The sequence below is a fragment of the Mytilus edulis genome, chromosome 6 (assembly GCF_963676685.1).
Source record: "Mytilus edulis chromosome 6, xbMytEdul2.2, whole genome shotgun sequence".
Classification (NCBI taxonomy): Eukaryota; Metazoa; Mollusca; class Bivalvia; order Mytilida; family Mytilidae; genus Mytilus; species Mytilus edulis.
This window is the reverse complement of record NC_092349.1, coordinates 41,890,724-41,910,982: the sequence shown is the minus strand read 5'-3', so window position 1 is coordinate 41,910,982 and position 20,259 is coordinate 41,890,724. Positions and strand designations below refer to the sequence as shown.

General features: G+C 30.2%; 1 protein-coding gene across 9 annotated transcripts in view; it reads right to left on the bottom strand.

The window, feature by feature from the left end:
• LOC139527672 (uncharacterized) overlaps positions 1–20,259 on the bottom strand; it is a 56,767-nt gene that overhangs the window by 16,912 nt on the left and 19,596 nt on the right. For 5 of the 9 annotated variants that reach the window (XM_071323253.1, XM_071323248.1, XM_071323257.1 and 2 more), the window contains exons 2-3: positions 1,778–1,929; positions 596–667 (exon numbers count right to left, since the gene is read on the bottom strand). In XM_071323253.1, the coding sequence (XP_071179354.1) occupies positions 596–667; positions 1,778–1,894 (189 nt within the window). In that variant the 5' untranslated portion in view covers positions 1,895–1,929. Of the gene's footprint in view, positions 1–595; positions 668–1,777; positions 1,930–19,096; positions 19,132–20,259 lie in introns of those variants that run through there. The other 4 variants (XM_071323250.1, XM_071323255.1, XM_071323256.1 and 1 more) reach the window with 2 other exon arrangements.

Sequence of the window (20,259 nt, the reverse complement as noted above, 5' to 3'; positions counted from 1 at the left end):
GATATCTAGGGGAAAATATTCAATAAAGTATTTTTTTAAAGTTAGTTTTATGTAAATTCTGAGTAGAATTTGAACTATTACTTTTTGTTAAACATCAGAATTTGATGAGGTCCCTTCCTAGCATTAAATGTCATTTACCAAATCTAAAAAACAACTGTAAGATTTCGTCTTACAATTAAATTCATGATATTTTTATGAGAAGTACGGTCGGATTATTTTCTGAAATTAGATAAGTTTAAATGGAAGAAATGCCGTAATCTTTAATCCATATCTAGTTATTTTTTACTACTGTTTCATATCAAACTTAGAAAAAAACGTATATACGAGCTACTCAAATCAGCAGTTGTTTGTCAGAAGTCCAAGATATTTTTGTCAAATATAAAACCCTGCATCATATAAGTAGTGAGATCTTTTGAAGTGTCAATTATAAAAAATTAACATTTTGACAGGTCTAAATAAAATTAACATATGGTAATAACATGTATATTGTTGAGGACTATATAGGTTGACTAAAATATATGTTGTGTTGTATTATGCGTTGTTTGACCCTCGTCTCATATCCATTTCCCCATTGTACGCACATAAATCTACCTACTCTAGCTCCTTTTACTGTTGGTCCAGAACAAATGAAATCATTACAGCCGATGTCTATGTAATTATTAGGCCACTGAAAAATACAAGCAAAATCAATGTATTTTCATTATCAAGACGTCTCCAGTGCATTAAAATACAAGAACAAGCAACGATTTATGATTATTTATTAACATTGTCAAAAGACAAAGAATAATGTTGATACACTTCCTGTTATTTTAATTTGATTATTCCATATGTCCTATTTTATATTGACTTCATAATATAAACGAATGATTAAAGTGTTTTTTCAGACTTTCGGTCGTTTTATTTCTTCCTTTTTTTTGTTAATATACATGTATACAAGTATGTGTATGTATCATAATTTTGTACTTCATGACTCCATACATTTGCGTCAATTATCAAATATATGTAACACACTGTTATGACATTTGTATTTTCAGTGCTTGACATGATATACTGAAACTTGTCTATTATTTATGACTATATTGTTTAATTTCGAGCTTACTATATCATTGATGTATACCACCGTTTCATGTTGGATCATTATATTGAATGCGTGCTAAAGTAAAACACATTAATCTTCATTTAGTCAAACATTTTCCGTTTGTAAATCAACTGTTCTATTCTCTCTTGAGAGTTAATTGTCTTTGATTTTATATAACAATGATTCGTGTCTATTAATTGCATTCTATATCTCTTCAGAACTAACACCTGATGTTCATTCTTTAATGTCATACGCTGATCATTGGGTGTGTCACTTGAAAGAAATATTATATTTCAATAAAGTTTGACTTTAGTACAAGATATGGTCACCTATTCTTCTCCTATCTGAACAAAAATGTATGTTGAAAATGAGTTTTTATTGATTAGGAGTGTGGGATGTGAAATCACGCAGTCGCATTTAATAAAAATAAGGATGTTAAATTCGATGCATCGTGTAGGGATCTACATGGTGTACTCTTTGGTAGTTTATTAAGTGGCCTGTTGCATGAAAGCTTTTGTCCTATACAACATTTTTTTTTTAAACAATTGAAATTCTTCATTGCCCGCCTTACGTCCTGAATGACTGATTGTGCATATCCTACTAACATGATTTATTTTCCAATTATCAACGTGTTATCATGTATATAATGAGTATATATAGCATCACACATTTGTGTTAGTAGTCTTGTATAATATATACCTCAGCGTCATCACAATTATGGTTGGGTTCGCCCATCTTTATCCTTCCTTTCCTGTCATGGTTTATACCCATACTTAAAGATGACGTTAATGTCATCCATACCAAAAACTTGAACATTGCAACCAAGAAGAAGGTTAACAAATCTGAAAATACTAGAAATTTCAGATGTAAAATAAGCGGATGTTTATATGATATACTGGAGGGTACAACAGGATCATCGAAATAAATAGTCTGACCTGGTAATGACTGCAAGAAACGTTCACAAATCAGGATGAAAAATCAGGACTGTGGAGGAAACAGCTGTACAGACATGTAAAAATGTTAGTCTGAAATAATAACAGGTGAATATAAATGTCCCGTCAGAACGAAAATAGTCTGTCCCTCTCCGACTGTAAATTAAACAATCCTCACAAAAATCTCTTCACTACTTCAGTTGTGACCAGTCTTATTTATGCCAGTGAAGATGTCAGAGTGTTTTTTGCTATATTAAAGTTTATTTGTAAAAATTATCTCTATCAAAACATTGAAAACAACACGTTTAATAATTTCTTGTGTCCTTAGCGCTTTATGGATTTACCTTCATCACGTACGCTCAAAGTCAAACATTTGAAATCCGAAGATGTATAAGTACCGAAACCGTTGAAGAGCTATATGTCAAAAATACCTAAAATAAATAGCCAAATTCATCTAAAGCCAACTTTGCCTGAGGGAGTTGAAACCTTAGTTTCTTGATAATTTCAAAATTTATAAACGGACAATTTTAGTAAAGTTTGTTAAATCATGTCAGTACCGAAGTACTGACTACTGAGCTGATGATACCCTCGGGGACTGATAGTTCACCAGCAGAGTATCGAACCAGTGATGTACAAAATTGAAAACAACACGTTTAATAATTTCTTGCGTCCGAAGCGCTTTTCTGGATTTACCTTCATCAGGAACGCTCAAAGCCAAACATTTGAAATCCGAAGATGTATAAGTACCGAAACCGTTGAAGACCTATTTGTCAAAAATACCTACAATAAATAGCCAAATTCATCTTAAGCCAACTTTGCCTGAGGGAGTTGAAGCCTTAGTTTCTTAATAATTTCAAAATTTATAAACGGACAATTTTAGTAAAGTTTGTTAAATCATGTCAGTACTCACACTGCAAACAGTTGAAACATGATGATTCAATAGGATTGATTCCTTACTAATATTTTATCTATAGTATCAGGTAAAATAACTATTAGACAATAATCTTGTATTTTTTGTTTTGAAATAACAAAACTTTTTGTGTATTTTATTTATATTGGGAATTATACTGTATAATACCGATCATACAAAAAAAGGCATGACAAATAAACAGCAATGATGTTATCCACAAAAACAAATAAAATCACTTTATTTCATTTTATCCTGCAATTGGGTGTCATGCTGTATCTGTATACTATACAGATATCGCTTTAAAGCTCCGCCCACTGAGTATTGTTTGAACCTGTGTGACCTCAGAATGTGTATTCCAGTTGCATTCCAATGACGATGACAATTGTCGATTTCAAAACTGATTGTGTTACAAAATCAACCATGTCGATTTCAGCATGCATGTTTAGTGAATGTCAAGTCTGAAGCGGAGGACAACTCGTACACTTCTGTTTCAAATTTGACAATCACGGTTTTGTTTTTTTGTTTTTACTGTTGAAATTGTTATGTTTAAATAGATAATTATTCACCTTGAGCGATGTATTATTGTTGACCATTCGAAATTTTTTTTTTGCGACCCCGTCTTCAGCGTAATGTGTTATTTTGATATTACTACGCGGGCCTCAAGGGATTACAAATCGAAAATAAATGCTAAATATGTTTGTTTTTGTGTCTTTCAAAACACAAACAATATACAGAATTAATTGCAAGATAACGACAATAACTGTTTAGTGTCTTTAAATATCAGCTGTATTTGTACTCGGCTCGAAACAGGTGTAGTAGCTCGCTAAAAGCTCACATACACCTTGTTTCCTAGCCTCGTACAAATACAGCTGATATTTAAAGACACTAAACAGTTATTGTCTATGTATTCCTATACAGAAATGATACTTGTTGACATTTACAGAACACAAATACAACTACCAAAATAATCAATAGAAAAAATACAGACATATGTTCTCCATTATAAGTGACATATAGTTTTACTTGTGCTGGTATTAATACTATTTTAACAAGATAGTACAGTAAGCTTCAACAATACAAAACAACAAGCTTTTGCTCCAACTCAATGTTTTACATCATACATACGTTAGACGGGTTAAACTTTTCAATAAATACTTTCTTAACCATAATTCCACTAGTCAAAGTAAAAATGTGAAGCCAAAAATGATATAGTTTTACATCGAAAGATCATGTTGGACATAATATTTTCGCCAAGATATGTATCTTTAGATAGATTTCCTCCAAGAATTTTTATTGACAGATTTGTTTTTAAATAATTTATAAGAATGGCATAACAAATACCATCTGGAAACCGATCGAATGCAACCACTGGGCTTACACGACAGAGTATTAAATTAAAAATTAGTAGCATGAATTGGAAGAAAAATGACAAGACGTAATGAATTTATATCAATTGCGCAACTAAAATGGCCCATGTAAAAACTTTTAGAGTGCAATAGAATGAAGGTCAATATTATATACAATATATATTTGGAAACATATAGGTTCAAAAAAAGGGCCAGGTACACAATTGATATGAAATAGACTAGACAGAATTCATCGCATATTAGGAACGGAATAAGCCAAGATGTTTAATCTGACATAACAAAAGAAACGTTTGCATAAACTGTTAACTTAGGGATACAACAGAATGAAACATACATTAACATGGTAAACAGAGGTAAGGATATATAAAGGCAACAGTAGTATACAGCTGTTCAAAGGTCATAAATTGATTGAGAGAAGAAAACAAATCCGTGTTATATAACAGCCTATAGTCAATACCCGGTGGTGATACGAATTAAAATTAATGGTCTAAGCATATGTCCACACAGTAAAAAATGTAAAACATAGTAAAAGACTTGTGAAAAGCGGAAGCAATCTAATTCAGGTAAAGAACTCGGATTTCGTTATATAACATACGAGTAAAAGATATATATTGTCATGAGATTGTGTGGCGGTAGACATAATTATCAACTAGTAAAGAAAAGAATGCACAAAGCAACTATTTCAATGGAATGCTGTAAATTCAGAAATTATTGTGATACTTTCATCAATTCATCGGGCAGAACACCTAAATTAAGACACAACTGTACAACTAGTGGCATCCGTCATATACATGGATAAAAAGCAAAGTACCGTTTACTTTAGTTAAACTACAAAATAAAGTTACATGATAAGAAAAAGTAATCGGGACAATAACAACGAAAGCCAATACAAAATATAAAGTCATAATCAAATAAATGGATTAGACAAAGATGATGTTAATAGACTTTCAAGAAATGACGTCCAATTACCAAAATAAAGATATTTATCAAGGAAACCAAGTCACAGCACACTGGAACTGGACACATATTTAACTGTTGTATTCTCAAGATGCAAACAAACCCAGAGAATAGTTATCAAAGGGAATATTAGGGTTGCAATATTATGACAGCAACCCAACAGCACCACAATTGCAAAAATTCAATCGGCTTACTAATCTACATAAAAATGTGTTTATTATTTACGACTAAAACAAATATAAATCTGTAAATTAATATTGAAAATGAAGAAGTACTAATGTCATCCAATTCTCAAGATGCAGATAAGACAAATCAATTGAAAAAGACACAAACAAAGTTGAAATTTGACCAGAGCAGTTTAAATTTTGTATTTAAGTGCCAGTCTGTCTAAGAATCAGGCAGTGGTGAAAACATGACCAAAAAAACCCACCCCATTTGACATTGATTTCAGTTCATAAAATGTAGTTATGCACAAAAATAACATTCATTTCCATTTTCTGTTCTGGTAATAGAAGATACAATTTGGTTGAAATGCACTAGAAATTAACGAATAAGGGGAGATAACTTTGTAATTTGCTATCATTCTAACCAATTTTCTAACCAAGTTATTTGATATTACCAGACACACACAAACGAAAGACCAGACACAAGTTGGTTCCTTTTTCCTTTTTCCTTTTTCGATATTCAAATTTTGAAAAATATTACAAGTCCAAACTGAATTTTTTTTTCCTTCAAAATTTTTTTTCCTTCAAAATTTTTTTTCCTAAAAAATGTTTTTTCCCTCAAAATTCTTTTTCCTCAAATTTTTTTTTCCCTCAAAATTTTGTTTCCTCAAAAAAATTTTGTCCTCAAATTTTTTTTCCTCAATTTTTTTTTCTCAAATTTTTTTTTTCCCTCAAAATGTTTTTCCTCGAAAAGTTTTTCTTCAAATTTTTTTTTCGTTTCCTTATCCGTTTTTTTTTTTCCTTTTTCGATTATCATCCTTATTCGATTTCCATTTCCTTATTCGATTTTCATTTCCTTATTCGGTTTCTTTTTCCTTTTCCAATATTCATTTCCTTATTCGGTTTCTATTTCCTTATTCAGTTTCTATTTCCTTATTGGATTTTCATTTCCTTATTCGATTTCCATTTCCTTATTCGATTTTCATTTCCTTATTCGGTTTCTTTTTCCTTTTTCAATATTCATTTCCTTATTCGATTTTCATTTCCTAATTCGGTTTCTTTTTCCTTTTTCAATATTCATTTCCTTTTTCGGTTTCTAGTTCCTTATTCGGTTTCTATTTTCTTATTGGATTTTCATTTCCTTATTCAATTTCCATTTCCTTATTCGGTTTCTTTTTCCTTATTCGGTTTCTTTTTCCTTATTTGGTTTCTTTTTCCTTTTTCAATATTCATTTCCTTTTTCGGTTTCTATTTCCTTATTCGGTTTCTATTTCCTTTTTCGATTTTCATTTCCTTATTCGGTTTCCATTTCCTTTTTCGATATTCAAATTTTGAAAAATATTACAAGTCCAAACTGAATTTTTTTTTGCTGCAAATTTTTTTTTCCTCAAAATTTTTTTTTCCTCAAATTTTTTTTCCACAAATTTTTTTTTTTCCTCAAAATTTTTTTTTCCTCAAAATTTTTTTTCCTCAATTTTTTTTTCCTCAAAATTTTTTTTCCTCAAATTTTTTTTTTTATTAAAAAAATATTTTTCCTCAAAAAGTTTTTCTTCTAATTTTTTTGTCATTTCCTTATTCGTTTTCTTTTTCCTTTTTCGATTATCATCCTTATTCGATTTCCATTTCCTTATTCGATTTTCATTTCCTTATTCGATTTTCTTTTCCTTATTCGGTTTCTTCTTCCTTTTTCAATATTCATTTCCTTTTTCGGTTTCTATTTCCTTATTCGGTTTCTATTTCCTTATTGGATTTTCTTTTCCTTATTCGATTTTCATTTCCTTATTCAATTTTCATTTCCTTATTCGGTTTCTTTTTCCTTTTTCAATATTCATTTTCTATTCGGTTTCTATTTCCTTATTCAGTTTCTATTTCCTTATTGGATTTTCATTTCCTTACTCGATTTCCATTTCCTTATTCGATTTTCATTTCCTTATTTGGTTTCTTTTTCCTTTTTCAATATTCATTTCCTTTTTCGGTTTCTATTTCCTTATTCGGTTTCTATTTCCTAATTGGATTTTCGTTTCCTTATTCGATTTCCATTTCCTTATTGGATTTTCATTTCCTTATTCAATTTCCATTTCCTTATTCGGTTTCTTTTTCCTTATTCGGTTCCTTTTTCCTTATTCGGTTTCTTTTTCCTTTTTCAATATTCATTACCATTTCGGTTTCTATTTCCTTATTCGGTTTCTATTTCCTTTTTCGATTTTCATTTCCTTTTCCTTTTTCGATATTCAAATTTTGAAAAATATTAGTATATAAAATATAAGTCCAAACTGAATTTTTTTTTTCCTTCAAAATTTTTTTTCCTCAAATTTTTTTTTCCTCAAAATTTTTTTTTCCTCAAAATTTTTTTTCCTCAAATTTTTTTTTCCTCAAATTTTTTTTTCCTCAAAATTTTTTTCCTCGAAAAGCTTTTCTTCAAAAATTTTTTTCGTTTCCTTATTCGTTTTCTTTTTCCATTTTAGATTTTCATTTCCTTATTCGGTTTCTATTTCTTTATTCAGTTTCCATTTCCTTTTTCGATATTCAAATTTTAAAAAAATATTACAATTCCAAACTGAATATTTTTTTCTTTCAAAATTTTTTTTTTCTCAAAATTTTTTTCAGAAGACTTTTTTTCGTTTCCTTATTCGTTTTCTTTTTCCTTTTTCGATTTTCATTTCCTTATTCGGTTTCGATTTCCTTTTTCGATATTCAAATTTTGAAAAACTGAAGTGGCTGCTATTTTGATCGGCTGCTAATAGGCTTTAATTTGGTGTATAATATGAGCAGATGGGTTAAGGCAGTCCGTTCAATTATTCAAAATAAGCCATTTCTCAAAGTTCATGCGTATTTTGATATTTAAGTCCGTCGGTACTCTTCTACTAGAGGTTTCCCGATTTGCTACGTATCTGGTACGGTTGGTGCTGTTTTGGAGAAATCATTTAATGAATTAGGTCATTTCATTCATCATGATAACATCAAAAGAATTGAAATGCATATCAGCAAAAAAACTAGCTTCACGTTTTATTTGATAACGATTTCTAGAACACTTTGTTTATGATTCCCTATGAAATTATTTAGTGGTACATAAGAGAATGAATCAAACAGACCTTAAACGAACTGAGTTGACATGACTTTAATATTCTAAATATAGATTTGCGTTTGTGATTGGTATTGGTATTATTCTTTTGTTTCTTATCTATATTCGTTAACGTGTCAAATTTGTGTTAATTTCATTGTATAATTATTTCTTGCATGAATTTGAAATTAGACATTAAATATTAAACAATAAATTTCGGTCGTTTCATCAAAAGATTTTGTTTTGATGATTGGAAACCTGAGATTTTGCATTGACTCAGTGAGAAAGGGACACTCTTCTCATGTTTTTATTTTATCAACAACTTGAGACTTTTTTCTTGAAATGCATTCCAAATAAAAGTAACTGACAATTTATTGATAAATAAGACTTATTTGCCTATTCTGTCGTCGATGAAAAACACCAATATAAAAAGGAAGATATGACATAATTGCCAATGAGACAACTCTCCACCACAGGCACTTGTCTGAGGCAAGTGCATGTGTTCTCAACATGAGACCAAATGACACAGAAATAAACAACTATAATAGACCACCGTACGGCCTTCAACATTGAACAAAGCCCATCCCGCATAGTCCGCTTTAAAAGTCTCCGAAATGTCAAGTGCTAACAAATTTCAAACAAGAAAACTGACGGCCTAATTTATGTACAAAATATGAACGAAAAACAAATATGTAACACAGCAACAAACGAGAACCACTGAATTAATTTACAGTTTCCTGACTTGGGATAGGCACATATACATACATAATGTGGCGGCGTTAAACATGTAACTTTGACAGTGGTGCAACAGTACAACATAAGAGCGAACTATAAAAATCAGTTGAAAAAGACTTAAGCCTGACTTAACTCAGATCATGAGATACAAATAGAAATACATCTTGCTAAAACACAGAGTGTACGTGGCCTGGTACATATCTGAGAGTTTTTCCAGTTATTAACAGCTAGTTCAAAGCCAAAAACAAATAATAAAAGAAATCATGCATCCTAGACTAAATAATTAATCATCATAGAATAAAAAAGACTAGAATAATTATTAATTAAATTGTACTGACATTGTATTCTTTAAATATCTTATAAACGATCTTTTAATTGAAGCTTTCCTTCCACCTTTATTGGTTAAATATCGCATACGTGTGTATTACGATTTATTTTGAAAATGCTGAAAATATATTGATTGATTGATTGATTGTTGGTTTCTCAACGTTCAGTGGCAAATATTTCATGAATATTCAGGACGAGAACAATTTAACAATAGATACAAAAGGTAGGTCTCGTAATAATTGAGGCCATCCGGGATGATGATCAGGGAAATTTTGACTGCCACAGGAAGATGAGGGTATATTGGATAGGGACATGAATTTTGCCTTGCATCAGGTAACCTACGAACCCCTCAAAGAGTTGTTGTAAGGGTTCTTAACGTACAAAGAGCATGACTTTCTCTTAACACGAGGCATCGGACTTAATCTATCTTAAATATGTATATGTTTCTAATAAAATGCATAGTTTCAGCTTTCGCGTATGCAGTACGCATATGTTGTACTATGTTTAAGTGGAAACTCACAATTGGTTAATTTAATAGACCTTCACAGTCCTTGTTTCACAGTTGTAATACAACAACTAGAAGTTTTTAACGACCTTGACTGGCTATTAAAATATCCAATTGTTGTATTCGAATTGTGAATTTAAAAGACCTTCACAGTCCTTGTTACACATTTATATTAAAAAAGGTTTTGTATTTATGTTTATCATAATATACATTTTCAATAAGGCCGATTTTATATGTTAAAATAGCTCTTATTCTATCATGGTTTTGAAAGCCTACTTCAAAAAATTGCCAACTTATTCAATTTAAACTGTTGTATCTGTATAACAGGCGATTATTTGAAAAAAATATGAAAATATTTTATTTTTAGCTTGTTTATGTCTGTGCAATTTCAAGGGAAATAAATCTTAATCACAAACCGTTCGTTGCAACGGTTACTTCTTGCAACGGTTGTTTGAAAGCATAATCGAGTACACACAATGTCGTTTGTTATGAACGTTGCGAAATATATTGATTATATGCCTTTTGTTCCTCTCTTAATACGCTTTCGAATGAGGTATAAAGTTTATCTGTAAATACGGGCTGAAGTGTCACAGCAGTCCATTCAATTATTCAAAATATCCATTTCATTATTCAAAATTGGCTATTTCCTAATTTTCACGCGTGTTTTGGCATTTAGGTCCTCCGTAACCCCTCTAATGGTCATTGCCGCACATATTGTTTATTATCAGTGTATTTCTCTATCAATAAGCTTTTTATTGGTGTATAATTTTTATCGTAATTAGGAGCTGACGGGTTGCAGCAGTCCGTTCCATTATACAAAATAAGCTATTTCTCAATGTTCACGCGTATTTCGATATTAAGTCCGTCGGTACTCCTCTTATATGCGTTGCGGAACATATTGACTATATACCTTTTGCTCCTCTCTTAATAAGCTTACGAATGAGTTATAAGGTTTATCTATTATTCGGGGCTGAAGGGTAACAGCAGTCCATTCAATTATTCAAAATATCCATTTCATTATTCAAAATTGGCTATTCCTTAATTTTCACGCGTGTTTTGTCATTTAGGTCCTCCGTGACCCCTCTAATGGTCATTGCTGCACAATCAACTTGTTATATCTTTAATCAGAGGATGAAGAATAGCAAAGGTCCAGAGAAAATAAAAAAAGACAACGTAGAGTATTTTAATTTTGATATATATATATATATATATGTTTTGGTATTCAGGTTGTTCATACATGGAATTTCTTTTAAAAATAGTTAAGAAAAAGCCATAAGTTTATATCCTCCGAAACTAAATAAATAAATGAAATTAAAGATTTACAGAGTGTTTTTTTAAAATAATTTGAATGATCGTTTGATAACACTAAAATGACGAATTTAAAAATACGGAATTTAGCTACAGTGTCAGTTATTTTTATTTCACTATTCACCGCTCCAACTTGAATAATGAAACCTAAACTATTTCATCATTCATTACTTAACATTGAATAGTGAATAGTGAACTAGTTCATTATTCATTATTGAATTTTGAATAATGAATAATGAATAATGGACGTACTTCAGCGCGGTAAAAATGACAAGTATGATGGATTTTTTTCTGTGCCCGGTAAAAAGACCACCTACATAATGGAGTGTTCTAGTACTTCCCAGATCTATGGACAAACCGACAGGCAGGACGGAACACTCTTAGTTAATCATATGTACATACCACCTAAAACTTCATTTTTGAGGGATTATATATATACATACAACCTCTAGTAACTTACCCTGTATTTCACTTTAAATGTGTCTCGTTTTATACTAATGTATAAGTGAAATAGTCGGGCAATCCATGACAGATTTTGCCAAGTAGCCTTTGCCAGCTGTTCATATTAAATTGTTCATATTGCCTCGCATATGTGTGTCTTCTATGCCACATACAACTGTGACGATATTGACTTTAGCAAACAATTCTGCTCAAACCGGTGCTAGGGACTGTCTTTCAACTTTCATTGAAACGAGCATGATTTCTCTGTGTAAAAGATCTCAATGTATTTGTCAAGAGAACAGCAATAAAGACGCTGTTTCTTTACTGCAAATGTATTGTGTATATGTCTTGATTTTGATGTCGGGCAAACTTATGAAAGAAAACGGAAACACAAAAATCAGTATTTTTTTTTTAATTTGTTAAGGCGCATAACCCTAGAATGGTATAAATGACGCCACCAAAATTCAAATGTGATCTGTATTTTGTTGTAATACGGATTGTGTATAAGTTTCTTAACATTTTGTTGAGGCAAACTCAAGATAAAAGAACAAAAACTAATTTCTTGACGTACGGACATACACACAGACAAAGCTGGAAAAACTTAATGCCCCCTCCACTATAAGTCATATTTCATTGAATAACCCGATGTTTTCATCACTTAGTCACGATAATTGCTATCTATATCCTATTCTTTTTTTATTTATACAAAGTTCCGGAAAAAATTTCCCTAACCGATATTAATCAGAGTCTTTTAAATAACTAGAAGGAATTCCGATCTATATATAGAAAATTATTGACCTGGCTACTGATGTTGTCATTTGTCGCTTCTGTAAAAGGAGTAAAAAACGGGGCATGTAATATCAAAATCGGGAATACGCTGGCATTTCATAATCTATCATGTATTGTTACGTAGGGACATTTGTTCTTACGAAACAGCTTATAAATGCACATCTTATACAGGGGCAGATCCAGCCATTTTAAAAAGGGAGCGGGTTCCAACTATATGTCCCTATTCAAATGCATTGATCGGCCGAAAAAGGGAGGTTCCAGCCCCCGAAACCCCCTTCTGGATCCGCCACTGTTACATCATTTTGATGTCTCATATAGACTTTCCAGTTCGTTTTTCATTGTATACTAGAAAGATCTCATTTTTGTCTGAATTGGTGAACCCTTTTTTTAACGATAAAGAGTAATAAGGAAATGAAAATTGAATAAGGAAATAGAAACTGAATAAAGAAATAGAAACCCAATAAGGAAATGGAAATCTAATATTATAACAATGAAATAAAAACCCAATAAGGAAATAGAAACCGAACAAGGAATGAAAATCGAATAAGGAAAAAGTTACCGAATAAGAAAATGAAAATTGAATTAGGAAACAGAAACCGAATAAGGAAATGAAAATTGAATAAGGAAATAGACACCAAATAAGAAAATAGAAACCGAATAAGTAAAAAGTTACCGAATAAGGAAATGAAAATCGAATAAGGAAAAAGAAACCGAATAAGGAATGTTATTACATTGGTTGCAATGAATTACATTGATTTCCCAGTTAAATAAAAACCGATAATTTCTCATGTGAAATAAACGTGGCCTTATTTCACTCTCTGACGTCATACAATAAGTACCGATTATCAGGTTATCTGCATGTTGATATCGTAAAATATCAGCTGCGAGACATAATATGAAGCTTTTTGTCGAGTGAGCGTAGCGAACGAGATCAACTAGCCTTCATATAATGTCAAGCAGCTGATATTTTACAATATCAATATGCAGATAATCTGATAATCGATTTATCGGGCTATATTTGCGTGTTTCGGAAGTGTTTTCTTTGTTTCACCAGCACACAAAAGATGACTTGATAAGTTCGGGTCTAAGTTATTAACGTCGGTTCAAACATTATGACGTCGCTGATATGTCAGGGTCAAAGTTATTAAGGCCGGGTCAACGTATTTGACGTCACAAAGACATGATACGGAATAATATTATTAATTTGTATATTTTAACAAATTTGATTCGTTTAGGGATAGTCACATGTTAAACTATATTTTCGAAGGTAGAGAGAAAACGGCGGATAGCAAAAAGCATATTGTACGGCAAAAAGCATATTGCACGGTTATTTTTAGAAAATATAAAAACCGATAAACTTTGTGACGTCATGTATTGAATTTCAGGATATTGTTAAAAGATCTTAACGTTTTGAAACAGATGATATCTGTGATCGATTATTTGACGGAAAAAATCTTCAAATACTTAAGATGACAAACAAACAAAAAAAAAGCAATTGAAATAACAACTTATATTTTGTATTGTTAAGGAGACAATATGATATCTATAAAATTCCAACAAAATCAAATGACGATTTTGATACAAATATGGTCGGAAATTAATAATATAACAAATATAGCCTTTGTATGAGGTCAATACAGGATATATCGACCCAAAGAAGTATATCGACCTCGGACTACGTTCTCAGTCAATATACTTCTTTCAGGTCAATATATCCTTTTATCATATGTTTAGTAGTAAATACAGTAGTTTTGCATGTTTGATAAATAGCCTGCTGTTTAATCCGTATCGCGCAACTTTGGTGCGCACCCTTTATCGCATACCCTTTATCAAACCCTTACCCTTTATCACACCCTACACTTTATCACACCCATACTTTTTTTTTTTTTTTTTTTTACATAGTCAGTTTTGGATTTTTTTTTTTGCTTATGAAAAATTTTCCTCAAAATTTTGTTTAATGACGTCATTGTTTGGTATGTGACGTCACGAACGTCGTTTTCATATTGTATGTGACGTCACGAACGTCAAGTTTTCATATTTTTGGCACACTAAATGCAACTATAAAAAATACAAAAATAAACGAAGTATTTTTAAAACAACAGCACGCAAATTGTAAGGTAACCAAGGTGCTTCGGATTAGTAATTGAGCAGTTCTTTTAAGGCCTTTGAAACAAGACAGAAGTAGAACTGAAGGTAACCCAGTGCTATGGAACAGAAAACAGTTCATATAATACTCTTCTGTTGAAACATATGATAAAGCGTATAATACATGGCAAAATCTGTATCATATTTCGTATCATCCCGAGACATCAATATCAGCTCGTTTAATCCATGCGTCGTTCGGTCACGCGTTGTCTTATTTTTGATATACAAATACGGCGATTAGTTATACTATGAATAATCGAAAAAGGAAAAAGAAAACGAATAAGGAAACGAAAAAAACTTTTTGAGGAAAAATATTTTGAGGAAAAAAATATTTTGAGGAAAAAAAATTTTGAGGAAAAAAAAATTGAGGAAAAAAAATTTTGAGGAAAAAAAAATTTGAGGAAAACAAAAATTTGAGGAAAAAAAATTTTGAGGAAAAAAAATTTTGAAGGAGAAAAAAAAAATCAGTTTGGACTTGTAAAATTTTTCAAAATTTGAATATCGAAAAAGGAAATGGAAACTGAATAAGGAAATGAAAATCGAAAAAGGAAATAGAAACCGAAAAAAGGAAATGAATATTGGAAAAGGAAAAAGAAACCGAATAAGGAAATGAAAATCGTATAAGGAAATGAAAATTGAATAAGGAAACGAAAATCCAATAATGAAATAGAAACCAAATAAGGAAATAGAAACGGAATAAGGAAATAGAAACCGAATAAGGAAACAGAAACCGAAAAAGGAAATGAATATTGAAAAAGGAAAAAGAAACCGAATAAGGAAAAAGAAACCGAATAAGGAACTAGAAACCGAAAAAGGAAATGAATATTGAAAAAGGAAAAAGAAACCGCATAAGGAAAAAGAAACCGAATAAGGAAAAAGAAACCGAATAAGGAAAAAGAAACCGAATAAGGAAATTGAAATTGAATAAGGAAATGAAAATCCAATAAGGAAATAGAAACTGAATAAGGAACAAGAAACCGAAAAAGGAAATGAATATTGAAAAAGGAAAAAGAAACCGAATTAGGAAATGAAAATCGAATAAGGAAATGGAAATCAAATAAGGAAACGAAAATCCAATTAGGAAATAGAAACCGAATAAGGAAATAGAAACCGAAAAAGGAAATGAATATTGAAAAAGGAAATGAATATTGAAAAAGGAAAAAGAATCCGAATAAGGAAATGAAAATCGAATAAGGAAATGGAAATCGAATAAGGATGATAATCGAAAAAGGAAAAAGAAAACGAATAGGGAAAAGAAAATCAAATAAGGAAGTGAAAATCGACTAAGGAAATGGAAATCGAATAAGGATGATAATCGAAAAAGGAAAAAGAAAACGAATTAGGAAATGAAAAAAAAATTAGAAGAAAAACTTTTTGAGGAAAAATATTATGAGGAAAAAAAAATTTGAGGAAAAAAAAATGAGGAAAAAAAATTTTGAGCCAAAAAAATTTTGAGGAAAAAAAAATTTGAGGAAAAAAATGAGGAAAAAAAAATTTTGAGGAAAAAAAAATTTGAAGGAAAAAAAAATTCAGTTTGGACTTGTAATATTTTTCAAAATTTGAATATCGAAAAAGGAAATGGAAACCGAATAAGGAAATGAAAATCGAAAAAGGTTATAGAAACCGAATAAGGAAATAGAAACCGAAAAAGGAAATGAAAATTGAAAAAAGAAAAAGAAACCGAATAAGGAAAAAGAAACCGAATAAGGAAAAAGAAACCGAATAAGGAAAAAGAAACCGAACAAGGAAATGGAAATTGAATAAGGAAATGAAAATCCAATAAGGAAATAGAAACCGAATAAGGAACTAGAAACCGAAAAAGGAAATGAATATTGAAAAAGGAAAAAGAAACCGAATAAGGAAATGAAAATCGAATAAGGAAATGGAAATCGAATAAGGAAATGAAAATCCAATAAGGAAATAGAAACTGAATAAGGAAATAGAAACCGAATAAGGAAATGAATATTGAAAAAGGAAAAAGAAACCGAATAAGGAAATGAAAATTGAATAAGGAAATGGAAATCGAATAAGGAAATGAAAATCCAATAAGGAAATAGAAACCGAATAAAGAATTAGGAACCGAAAAAGGAAATGAATATTGAAAAAGGAAAAAGAAACCGAATTAGGAAATGAAAATCGAATAAGGAAATGGAAATCAAATAAGGAAACGAAAATCCAATTAGGAAATAGAAACCGAATAAGGAAATAGAAACCGAAAAAAGAAATGAATATTGAAAAAGGAAAAAGAAACCGAATAAGGAATGAAAATCCAATAAGGAAATGGAAATTGAATAAGGAAATGAAAATCCTATAAGGAAATAGAAACTGAATAAGGAAATAGAAACCGAATAAGGAAATGAATATTGAAAAAGGAAAAAGAAACCGAATAAGGAAATGAAAATTGAATAAGGAAATGGAAATCGAATAAGGAAATGAAAATCCAATAAAGAAATAGAAACCGAAAAAGGAAATGAATATTGAAAAAGGAAGAAGAAACCGAATAGGGAAAAGAAAATCAAATAAGGAAGTGAAAATCGACTAAGGAAATGGAAATCGAATAAGGATGATAATCGAAAAAGGAAAAAGAAAACGAATAAGGAAATGAAAAAAAAATTAGAAGAAAAACTTTTTGAGGAAAAAAAAATGAGGAAAAAAAATTTTGAGCCAAAAAAATTTTGAGGAAAAAAAAATTTTGAGGAAAAAAAAATTTGAGGAAAAAAAAATTTTGAGGAAAAAAAATTTTGAGGAAAAAAAAATTTGAAGGAAAAAAAAATTTGAAGGAAAAAAAAATTCAGTTTGGACTTGTAATATTTTTCAAAATTTGAATATCGAAAAAGGAAATGGAAACCGAATAAGGAAATGAAAATCGAAAAAGGTTATAGAAACCGAATAAGGAAATAGAAACTGAAAAAGGAAATGAAAATTGAAAAAAGAAAAAGAAACCGAATAAGGAAAAAGAAACCGAATAAGGAAAAAGAAACCGAATAAGGAAATGGAAATTGAATAAGGAAATGAAAATCCAATAAGGAAATAGAAACCGAATAAGGAACTAGAAACCGAAAAAGGAAATGAATATTGAAAAAGGAAAAAGAAACCGAATAAGAAATGAAAATCGAATAAGGAAATGGAAATCGAATAAGGAAACGAAAATCCAATTAGGAAATAGAACCCGAATAAGGAAATAGAAACGGAAAAAGGAAATGAATATTGAAAAAGGAAAAAGAAACCGAATAAGGAAATGAAAATTGAATAAGGAAATGGAAATCGAATAAGGAAATGAAAATCCAATAAGGAAATAGAAACTGAATAAGGAAATAGAAACCGAATAAGGAAATGAATATTGAAAAAGGAAAAAGAAACCGAATAAGGAAATGAAAATTGAATAAGGAAATGGAAATCGAATAAGGAAATCAAAATCCAATAAGGAAATAGAAACCGAATAAGGAAATAGGAACCGAAAAAGGAAATGAATATTGAAAAAGGAAGAAGAAACCGAATAAGGAAAAGAAAATCGAATAAGGAAATGAAAATCGAATAAGGAAATGGAAATCAAATAAGGATGATAATCGAAAAAGGAAAAAGAAAACGAATAAGGAAATGACAAAAAAATTTGAAGAAAAACTTTTTGAGGAAAAATATTTTGAGGAAAAAAAAAAATTTGAGGAAAAAAAATTTTGAGGAAATAAAAATTGATGAAAAAAAAAATTGAGGAAAAAAAATTTTGAGGAAAAAAAAAATTTGAGGAAAAAAAATTTTGGGGAAAAAAAATTTTGAGGAAAAAAAAATTTTGAAGGAAAAAAAAAATTCAGTTTGGACTTGTAATATTTTCAAAATTTGAATATCGAAAAAGGAAAAAGGAAAAAGGAACCAACTTGTGTCTGGTAAACGAAAGACTAATACTTTTTAACTCAGGATGATGGTTAGTATTAAATAGCATGATAAGCTTGGTGGGTTTTTTCTAATCATGTTTTAAGTTTTACCTAAATTGCCTGATTCTTACAAAGACTGGCACTTAAATAATACAAAACTGTGAACGGTGTGACAAGAAAACTCGAGCAATGCACCTACCAAAAATAGAAAAAATAGACATAACAACCTAGCAATTACTATCGAAACTTCAAAAGACCAAAAAAAAAAACCCAAAATGAACAAGAACTTCAAAAGACAAAAATGTTTGTAAACAGAGCAGTTGTGAAGTCGAAATTCAAGCGAGTAATGGAATTAAGGCATTCCTTGGCATTGCATTTTCAAAAGTTAAAATTGGGGTCGGTTTGTTCCACACACGACGGGAGAAATTAATATGTCATGCCTTTATTCGACGCCCACCTCGGATTGCTAAAAATAAAGCAAGATATATGTGCATGCTATAAAACTTACATTATTATCATACAGAATTTCCATTCAACCTGTCATGTATATATATAATGTGATACAAAGGATTATATACTTTTTTGCAATTATTTCGCTATGCGAACCATAAAATGATATTAACCTTACACACTTTACAATTGAAATCAATAACTGTACAGACATATGTTAAAAAATAACAGGTGGTTTGTTCCCTTCATTAATCATAATTAATGCTCTAAAGCTATTTGTTAGTAAAAATTATTTACAACAATTTTTCTTCGTTATGTTTGTGTAATCCCTTTTCCGGTTATAAGCAAATAACACAAAACTGTATTGATTATACATAATGTTCATGTTAATGTACAAATGTAACAGTTTTACATGATTTTATTTACAAATCAGGACAAATGAGCTTACACTGTTTAACTTTACATGTAAATATGAACTATATCATGCATACATCTAAAACAGTAATCAGTAATAGTATTCACACATGTATGACTGCAGGAAGTTATAATGCACACAATGAATCAAATGTTTGATTTAATATTCAAGCACTTAATATAGGAATTCTTAGAATATTTGACGTCTTTTTTATATTAATAAAACCTCAAAACTATGCACCTTATTTATCTCTATTCTTTAAATTAACCCCAACCCACTCATCATTGCTCATAGATATTTGAACTGTGAAATATGTGCAACAGTTAATAAAAGGCCGTAGATGATATACTTAAACATGTTAAAAGGAGATAAGATAAATCGAAATTCTTATTATAGAACACCGCCTCTGCAGAAGAGACTGCATCTCGAGACGCGAACAATCTGTAGTATGAGCTTACTATAAATATGTATTGAGGATGTGTTGTTTTCACTAAGAGCAACGTTCGCAATTTGGAAACTATATAAACCTAACAATTATCATAAACTTGTCTTGTCTAGTGTCCTTTGTTGTCTACTAGGGATGACATTCCAACAATGAAGAAGTTATGTACGTTTTAACTTTTGTTATTCCTAAAAAGGAACGATAATTAATTGAATTGTAAATGTATTCAAATGACACAAAACTGCATTTTTTACAGACTTTGTCATATTCTTAGTAAGTAACGGATATAAATATATTTTGGTTCATGTGTTTTCAATAGAATTTGTCATTATTGATGTCACAATTATTTCAAATGCACTATATT